This window comes from Phalacrocorax aristotelis, unplaced genomic scaffold, assembly GCF_949628215.1.
Source record: "Phalacrocorax aristotelis unplaced genomic scaffold, bGulAri2.1 scaffold_256, whole genome shotgun sequence".
Lineage (NCBI taxonomy): Eukaryota > Metazoa > Chordata > Aves > Suliformes > Phalacrocoracidae > Phalacrocorax > Phalacrocorax aristotelis.
The window spans coordinates 43,006-52,231 of NW_027441222.1; the positions used below are offsets into that span (position 1 = coordinate 43,006).

At 68.3% G+C, this 9,226-nt stretch overlaps 2 protein-coding genes across 2 annotated transcripts; one reads left to right on the plus strand and one right to left on the minus strand.

Moving 5' to 3' along the window:
* Positions 1-891: 891 nt before the first annotated feature.
* SNRPA (small nuclear ribonucleoprotein polypeptide A) lies at positions 892-2,439 on the minus strand. Its single transcript, XM_075080308.1, is given in 10 exon segments — positions 892-1,185; positions 1,299-1,344; positions 1,347-1,393; positions 1,588-1,687; positions 1,690-1,753; positions 1,847-2,023; positions 2,097-2,206; positions 2,209-2,268; positions 2,352-2,403; positions 2,405-2,439. Coding segments are annotated over 10 exon segments (837 nt in total). The 5' UTR covers positions 2,426-2,439; the 3' UTR covers positions 892-1,025.
* Positions 2,440-3,566: 1,127 nt separating this feature from the next.
* Positions 3,567-9,223, plus strand: LOC142051129 (uncharacterized; the record flags this gene model as incomplete). Its single annotated transcript, XM_075080312.1, is given in 15 exon segments — positions 3,567-3,702; positions 4,331-4,398; positions 4,480-4,604; positions 4,707-4,837; positions 4,934-5,003; positions 6,198-6,324; positions 6,421-6,486; positions 7,015-7,092; positions 7,220-7,341; positions 8,217-8,302; positions 8,427-8,567; positions 8,661-8,742; positions 8,846-8,875; positions 8,878-8,938; positions 9,043-9,223. Coding segments are annotated over 14 exon segments (1,350 nt in total), but the record flags the coding sequence as incomplete, so codon positions are not given.
* Between the last annotated feature and the right edge of the window lie 3 nt (positions 9,224-9,226).

Below are 9,226 nucleotides of genomic sequence, written 5' to 3' on the forward strand. Positions count from 1 at the left end.
AGGGCGGAGCTTGCAATGGTGAAAGAGGCGTGGTCAAGGCGTGTGGGCGGATATAGTGGGCGGAGCTAGAAGTGCGCCAGGATTCTCGGTCCTAAAGTCCCGCCCGGCCCCGAAACCGCTCGGTGTTCCCAGACCCGGGACCCCTCCCAACCCCCAAATCCCCCGTAGCCCAGGGGGCCGCCCCAAACCGCCCCCAAGCCCCGGAACCCTCTTTCAAGCCCCAAACGCCCACAGCTCCGGGTCCACCAGCCCTTGGGAACCCCCCAAACACTCCCAGCCCCGGGGTCCTTCAAGCCCAGGAGCCCCCCGAACACCCGGGTCCCCAAGCTCCGGGGACAGCCCCAAACGGCACCTCAAGGCCCCAGGAAACCCCCCTCAAGCCCCCAAATGCCCCAACCTCGGGGTCCCCCAGTCCTGAGGATCCCCAAGCCCCCAACCCCTCCCCAGCCCCGGAGGCCCCCCATCCTGGGGACGAACCCGTCCCCAACCTCCCCTCAAGCCCTGTGGACCCCCCCCAAGCCCCAAACGGCCCCAGGGACCCCACCAAACCCTTCCAGTCCCTAGGTCCCCCCAGTCCTGAGGACTCCCCCAAACCCCCAAAACCCCCCAGCTCCAGGAACACACCCCTCCAGGCCCAAATGCTCCAGCCCCAGGGACCCTACTAAGCCCCCCAAACCCCCAGCCCCAATCCCCCCAAATCCACAGGCCCACCCCACCCAGCAGCACAGAATACAAGTGGTGGGACAAAGGGGGGTTTATTTTTGGGGAGGGGGACACGGGGAAGAGGCTCCAGGTGCAATGTCTGCGGAGAGACCCTGGTACAATGCTGAGGGGGGGGCCCGGACCCCCCCAGACACCCCGGGGGGGCAAGAAAAGAGGGGGTGGGGGGCAAAAGAAGAGGAGGGGACGAAGGGTCGGCGCCTCAGGGCAAACTTACCTTCGGGGAGGGAGGGATGGGGGGAAAGGGAGAGGCTGGTGAGGGGGGGTTTGGGGTGCTGGGGGGAGTTTTGGGGGGTGTGTGTATGTCACTTTTTGGCGAAGGAGATTTTCATGGCGTTGTTTTGGGTGATTTAAAACCCTGGAGGGCGTCGCGGGCGGCCCCCCGCCTGCACCTCGTTATCGAATTCCACGAAGGCGATGTCGTGTCGACCTGGCACCAAGCGCACCTCCTTGAAACCGGGGAACCTGGAGGGATTTAGGGGGGGCACAGCCATTAGTGGGGCCCCCCCCCAATCCCCTCAGGTCTCCCCAAACTCCCCCAGCACCCCCCAAACCGCCCCAGAGCTCCCCACAAACACTCACTGATTGAAAGCATGGAGAGCATCAGCTCGTTGGTCTCCTCAGCAGGTTGGTGAGGAAGAGGATGTGATTTGGGGGGTTCTCCGAGAGCTGAGGGGGAGGAAAAAAGGGGGTGTCATCCCTGATGAGAAGCGGGGAGCCCCCACATCCCCCCCAAATGCTCACATACCCCCCAAAACGGCCACGTCCGCTCTCCACCCCAACCCAGTGCAAATTGGGATTTTAAATTTTTTTTTTTAGATTCTGCGGCTTTTTGGGGAGAAAATGGGGGTACCCCGGTACTCACCGCTGCGAGGGGGCATCTGGCCCGGCATCACCTGCTGGGGGGCATGGCTCCGTGGGATCCCCCCCGGAGTCATACCGGGCGGCGGGATCATCCCGGCGGAGGCATGTAGGGAGGTTGCCCCGCCATGTGGTGCATCATGCGGGGCGCCTGGTTCATCGGCGGCATTCCCTACAGGATAAAACCGGGATAAAACCGGGATAAAAAGGGGCTCGGCGCCCCCAAAACTCCCCACGGCCCCCCCAAAACCCCACCCCAACTCACGGGAACGGCTCCCTGAACGCCGCCCGCCGCCGGCGTCCCCGTCCCGGCTCCGCTTTTCTTCGCCGCTGGCGCGTCTTGACCTTTAGGTTTCCTTTTTTCTCGTTTACGGTCTCGTTCCACGAAAGTTCCTTTCATTTTAGCGATGATATCCGAATCCGTCTTGGCGTATTGGATCCGCTATGGGAGAAGCCGGGGGTGAGCGGGAAGGGTTTTTGGGGGTTTCCCCAGGGATTTTGGGGCCGGGGCTCACCATGGGTTTGTCGTAGAAGGGGAAGCCCTGCATGGAGCGGAGGGCGTTGGTGGCGCTGCTGATCTCCTTGAAGATGACGAAGGCTTGACCCCTCATCTTCAAACTACGGATACCAAAATATCCAGGATTTGCCCGAATTGGGAGAAAATGGCGTAGAGGGATTTCTTCAGCTCTGAGAAAAGAAACAAGAGGATGAGGGCGAGCGGGGAAGAAGGCAAGACCCCCCTGTGACCCCCCCTCCCGAAGCCCCCTCACCATCTTTCTTGATCTTCTCGTTGAGGTTGTTGATGTAGATGGTGTGGTTTGGGGCGCGCGTCCTGCACCGCCATGTCGGGGGGAGCCCCCTGCCTGTGGGGGGAGAGGGGGGTCTGAGGGGGGCTAGGGAGCAGCTGGGGGGTGTTTAGGAGGGGCTGGGGGGGTCTGAGGGTCTAGAAGGAGTCGAAAGGTCTGGGGGACTACCAAAGGGGCAGCTGTGGGGGGCTGTGGGGTTTTTGGGAGGGGCTGGGAGGTGGCTGGGAGGGGTCTGGGGGCACTAGGGGGTGTCTTGGAGGGCCTGGGGGGGTCTGAGGGGGCTAAAGGGCAGCTGGGGGAGGGGCTGAGAGAGGGCTAAGGGGGTCTGGGGGGCAGCTGGGGAGCAGGGAGTCTGGGGGGGCTAAAAGGTGGCTAGTGAGGTCTGGGGGGGCTATGGGGGATCTGGAGGGAACTGGAGGGGACTAGGGCGATTGAGGGGGCTAGGGGGGCAGGGGGTCTGGGAGGACTCGGAGGGGGCTACAGGGTGGCTGGGGTGGGTCATGGGGGGATAGGGTGTGGCTAGCGAACTGGGGGGAGCTAGGGGTCGGCTGGGGGGGTCTGGGGGGTGGCTAGGGAGGGCGGGGGGCGCTAGGGGGCAGCTGGGGGGGCCAGGAAGGGATCTGGGGGGACTAGGGGGGTCTGGGTGGGGCTGCCCCCCTTTACACCCCCAAGGGCCTACTCGGGAGGGAGGACCCCCCCAGCAGAGGGGAGGGGAGGAGGGGTGGTACCGGGGGGTGCGTACCCCAGAACCCCGGTAAGGAAAGGGTTACGACCTCCCCCCCCCCCCGACCCCGCTACGGGAGGAGTTAATCCCCGCGGGGTTGGCTCCACATGGGTCCCCCCGCCCCGTGGGGGCTCCTTATTAGGGCCGGACACCCCCGAACCCCCCCGGGACCCCCCAAAACCACCCCGGGCCCAGCGCGGCCCTCACCGCCCGCCGCCGCCTCAGCCGCGTGCGCCTCCTCCAACCAGCAATAGCCGCGCAGAACCGGGCCCTTCCGCCCGCCCACACCCCACTCTCTCCAATCAGAGCGAGGCGTGTGCCGGCACGTTGACCAATCAGAGCGAAGGCGGCCTAACCGGCGGCGGGAGAGGGAAAACCTCTGACCTCCGACCCTTCCGCCGTGCCGCCCCGGTGACCTTTGACCCTGGCGGAGGGCATGGCCCAGCCCCCCCCGCCGCCGCCGCCCCCCCCGCCGCCCCCCCCGGCCCCCCCTCCCCCCGGCCGGGTCCTACGGGATGCGTTAGAGCGGGCGGGGACGGCGCTGGGCGGGGGCGGCGGCGTCCGGGAGCTGCTGCGGCGGCGGCGGGAGAGGTGGGGGACCCGGGGGGTCTGGCCTAACGCGGGGGCGGGGGTGTCTTGGGGGGTTATGGGCCCCGTTTGAACTGGGAGGGGTCCTGGGTCCGGTGTCACCCGGGAAGTGGGGGTCTTAGGTCCGGTCTAGGTTGGGGGGGGAGGATCCGGGGGAGGTCCGGGGGGGTCCTGGGCCCGGTCTAACTAGTGGGGGGTCCCGGGATGTCGTGGGCCCGGTCTGACCTGGGGGGTGGTCCTGGGGGGGTCCTGGGCCCGGTCTAACTCGGGGTGGGGGAGGGGCCTGGGCCTCGGCCTGTATAACGTGGGGGGGGGGTATACTCGGCCAGCCTAAACTAGGTTCTGGAGTTCTGGGTGGGGCCTGGGGGTCCCAGGGGGCCCTGGGCCCGGTCTGAGCTGGGAGTGGGGGTCCTGGGGGGGTCCTGGGCTTGGTCTAACCAGGGGGCGGTGGTCCTGGGCCTGTTCTAACTGAGAGGAGTGGTCTAACTGGGGGTGTCCTGGGCCTGGTCTAACTGGGGGTGGGGTGGGGTCTCCGGGGGGTGTCCTAGGCCTGGTCTGAACTGGGGAGGGTCCCCTCCTCCCTCCTGGGGGGCTCCCAGTTGCCCCTAAGCATCCGTTCCCCCTCCCCCAGCTTCAGCGGCCCCCTAAAATGGCTCCTCTTCACCGCCCAGCGCCCCCGCTCATCCAGGATGGACCCCAGTAAGTTTTGGGGAGGGGGGTGGCAGACTTTTGGGGTGCTGCTGGCCCCCCCCTCACTCCATGTGTGTGTCCCCCTCCCAGGTGCGGGCTGGTGGCCCTATGGATGGCGGCATCGCTGCTGGCCCCCACCCACGGCGTGGGGCTGGGGGAGCTGGTGGAGGTGGCGCGGGCTCGGGGCTTCACCGCCCGCGGCGAGATGTTCTCAGGTATTTTTGGGGAGGAGTTAAAAGGGGACACACACCCCCCCCCTTTTTTTGGGGTGTGGGGGTATCCCTGTGCCTCCTCCCCCACCTATTTTGTCCCCGCAGCAGCTGACATGGCGACGCTGGCCCAGGAGCTCTTCCCGTGTCGTGCCGAGCTGCTTTCGGGGGGTTTGGAGGGACCCAACCGCCCCCCGCATCCTGCGGCACCTTGTTTCGGGGCTCCCCCTCCTCGTCCCGTATCCTCCTGGCATTATTTTTTGGGCGGGGGGGGGGGACGGGGGACGGACACACACCCCGTTTCACCCCATAACACCCCCTTAACATCACCGCAGCTACGACGAGGACAGCAACCACGAGCCGTGCCGCCGCCGCGGCACAAAGCACACTGGGCCGTGCTGACAGGTAACGGGGGTCACCCTGAATTTTGAGGGGGGGTCACCCTGGTTTTTGAGGTCACCAGGGTGTTTGGTGGTGGTAGGGTGTCCAGGGGTGACGCTGCCCCCCTCCCCAAGGTGTCATGCTGGGTATCCGGAGCGCGACGTTGAGCCCGACGTATCGGCAGGACCCCGAAATCCCCAACCTTTTCCACCCGCCTCCATTTTGGGGGGAACGTGATGTTTTGGAGGGGGTGGAATTACTATTTGAGGGGGGGGATTTATTTGGGGAGGGGATTGAGGGGGTGCTGGTGCTGGCACAGCAGGGGAAGAGCCCCCGCTGCCAGCTTTGGGGGTTCGAGGGGCTCCACGACAGCAACGCCCAGCTCGGGGAGCTGAGCCCCCGGCGGGGGGCGGACGGCCATCGCTACGTGGTGCCGCCGGGGGGGCTGGGGGCCGGCCTGCAGGGAGGGCCGTGCTGCTGCACCCCCCCAATAAACACCTTTAATTTTGTGGAATGGGTTTGGTGTTTTGGGGTGAACTTGTGGTGTTTGGGGTGGTCCCTGAAGGGAGGGAGGGGGCTGCTCCCCTCCCCTGCAGGGGCTCCTGGGGGTTGGGGGGTCTGGGGGGGAGGTTCTGGGGTGCTCCCATGGATGGGGGCATCCTGGGGGGCTTTGGGTCCCCCTCCATTGTGTGGGGGGTGTTGGGGTGGTCTGGGGGCCCCCCTGTGGGGTGGGTGGTCCAGGGGGGCTTTGGGGTCCCCTTCTCGCGTGGGGGGTCCTGGTGGGGGCTCTAAGCATCCCCCCGTGGGGTGGCGGGGTCTCGGGGGGGCTTTGGGGTCCTGGTGGGGGACTATGGGGTCCCTTCGTTGGATGGGAGGATCCCAGGGTTGGTCCGTGGGGGCTTTGGGGTGCCCCCGTGGGGTGGGAGCCGTCTCGGAGGAGCTTTGGGGTCCCCCTGGGGGTCCCCAAGAGAAGGCACACGGGAGGGGTGTGCGTGGGAAGGAGCCTATCTGCGCATGCGCGCTCCCGTTGTGGGCGGTGCCTCTGCGACCGCCCCACCCCTCCCATTGGCCGCCGGCGGAGGAAGGGCGTGGCCGCAGACCCGGAAGCGGCGAGATGGCGCGGAGCGGGGCTGACCCTACCGGGGGCTCCTCTACCCTTTGACCCCTCCCGGTTACCGGCGGCCGTGACCTTTGACCCCCCCCGCCGGTGCCCCTTAGCCCCTCATCACCATGGCGACGACCCTGCGCGGCCTGCACCGGGCCGGGGCCCTGCGGGGGCTGACGGCCGAAGAGGTGCGGCGGGCGCGGGAGGCCCGGAGCCCCCCGGACCCCCCCCCGGCAGAAGGTGAGTGTATTTGGGGGTGGGGGGCACGGCCTCGGGGACCCCCACCCCCTCCCCTCCCCCCGGGACCGCACCCCAACCTAATCCCCCCGTCCCCAGCTCAGCGAGAGGGCCCGGGAGCGGCGGGTGCCCGTCTCCGCCTCGGGCGGCTGGCCAGCTTCGGAGGTATGGGGTGGGGGGGGCGGCGGGACCCCCACCCGGGTCAGCCCGGGGGGGGGGGGAATGGGGGGGCGGAACCCCCACCCGGGTCAGCCGGGGGGGTTGGGGGAGGGCGGCGGGACCCCCACCGGGTCAGCCGGGGGGGGGGGGGGAGTGGGGGCGGGACCCCACCCGGGTCAGCCTGGGGGTGGGGGACGGGGCGGCGGCGGGACCCCCACCCGGGTCAGCCGGGGGGGGGGGAATGGGGGCGGGACCCCCACCCGGGTCAGCCGGGGGGTGGGGGACGGGGCGGCGGCGGGACCCCCACCCGGGTCAGCCGGGGGGTGGGGGACGGGGCGGCGGCGGGACCCCACCCGGGTCAGCCGGGGGGTGGGGGACGGGACAGGGCTGAGCCGTTGGAGGGGGTGGAGGAGGAGGACTGGGGGTGTCTCCTGGGGGGTGAGCTCCTGGACCCCTCATTTTTCCCCCTCCCGGGGTGTCCCCCTCCCCTTTCCCGGTGTCCTCCCCCACCACCGATGTCCCCCCCCTCCCCAGGACTGGCCCTGGGGCTCGGCGTGGGGACCCTGGCCCAGGCGGCGCGGGCGAGGCTGAGCGGCGAGGGCAAACCCGAGGGTAAGGATGGGAATATTTTGGGGAGGGGGGTGGGGGGTGAGATGGGTCCTGCTCTTCCCACGCCCCTTTTTTTAGGGTGGGGGGTGGGCTCGCCCCATCTGTGACCCCCCTCCCCATCGTCCCGCAGCAGCGGGCTCCCCGCTGGACTCTGGCCCCCTCCTCTCGGAAGCCAACGCCGAGCGGATCGTGGCCACGCTCTGCCGGGTGCGGGGGCTGCCCTCAAGCTGGGGCAGATGCTCAGCATCCAAGGTGGGGACCCCCTCCCCTCAAACCCCGGGGATACCCCCCCTACCCTGGGGATACCCCCACCCCTGCCCAGGGCACCCCAAGGGGGGTAGGACAACCTTGGGGAGACTCTGGGCTGGGGTTGAGGGGGGCTTTGGGGGTCCCAGGGTGCTGGGGTTGGGGTGGGGTGTGGGGGTCCTATAGCTCTGGGGTGGTGTTTTGGGTGCCCAGTGTGCTGGGGGTGGGGTCAGGGAGATCTGGGGACCTGGGGTGCTTGGGCTGGGGTTTGGGGGTCCCATGGCTCCAGGGTGGGGCTTGGGGGTCCTGCAGTGCTGGGCCTGTGGCCAGGGGAAGATATGGGGGTACCAGGGTGCTGGGGTTGGGGTCCTGGGGGAATGTGGGGGTGCTAGGGCTAGGATTGGAGTGGGGTTTGGGGGGCCCAGGGTGCTGGGGTGGATGTGGGGGTCCCAGGATGCTGTGGGTGGTGCTTTGGAGGGGATATGAGGGTCTTCGGGGAGCTGGGGCTGGGGCTGGGGTCGGAGTGGGGTTTGGGGGTCCCAGGATGTTGTGGCTGGTGTTTTGGGGCACATGGGGGTCTTGGGGAGCTGGGGCTGGGGTTGGAGTGGGGTTTGGGGGTCCCAGAAGGCATGGGGTGGGTTTGGGCTCCTAGGGTGCTGGGGGCGGTTGGGGTGGGATGTGGGGGTCCCAGGGGTGCTGGGCTGGGGTCAGGGCAGGTTTGGGTCCCCAGGGCTCTGAGATCTGGTGGGGGGGTGGTCCCAAGCCCTGGGGCTGGAGTCAGGTGGGGTTTGGGGGTCCTGGGGGTGGGCTGTAGGGGTCCCACAGCTTCGGGGTGGGGGTGTTGGGGGGTCCCGGCCCCCTGACACCCCGCATCCCGGCAGACGCCAGCTTCCTCAGCCCGCAGCTGCAGCGGATCTTCGAGCGCGTCCGGCAAAGCGCCGACTTCATGCCGCGCTGGCAGACCACCGTGAGCGCCTTTTGGGGGGAGGGGGGGGCTCTGTGTGTGTTTGTGTCACCCCGTTGGGTTTCGGGGGGGGGGGGCGGGAGAGCGGGTCTGGGGGTGTCGGCTGAGCCCCCTCCCCATCCTGCAGCAAGTGCTGGCGGAGGAGCTGGGCCCCGGCTGGCGGGAGAAGATGGCAGCGTTTGACGAGACGCCGTTTGCCGCCGCCTCCATCGGGCAGGTGCACCTCGGGGTGCTGCGGGACGGCACCGAGGTGGCCGTGAAGATCCAGGTGAGCCCCGAGGGGGGTGTTTTGGGGGGTGCGTGGGAGGTTTTTGGGGGTGTCCCCCCCCCTAAATATGCTCCCTCCCCGGTTTTCCCGCAGTACCCCGGGATCGCCCGGAGCATTCGCAGCGACGTGGATAATCTCCTCTCCTTACTCAAAATGAGCGTGGCGCTGCCGGAGGGTGAGCTGCACCCCCCGACTCCTCCAGGAGAGGGGGTGACACCCCAAATCCTCTGGGGGTGGTCCCCTAAATCCCTTTCGCCCCCCCCCTTTTTTTTCCCCAGGCCTTTTTGCCGATAAAACCCTTCAGGTCTTGCGGAGGAGCTGGAGTGGGAATGCGACTACTGCCGGGAAGCCGACTGCGCCCGGACCTTTAGGTGCGGTGTGGGGTTTTGGGGGGTTTAAAGGGAGTTTGGGGGGGTGCAGGGGGATTTCGGGGGGGGTCCCCACGCCCACCTAACACCCTTCCCCCCCATTCCAGGCGTCTCCTTCGGGACGACCCCTTCTTCTCGGTGCCGCGGGTGGTGGACGAGCTGACGGCGTCCCGCGTCCTCTCCATGGAGCTGGGGAGCGGCGTCCCCCTCGACCGGTGCCGGGATCTCCCCCAGGACCTGCGGGACGAGGCGAGTCACCCCTGGGTGAAGTTGGGGGGGCCCCTGCACCCC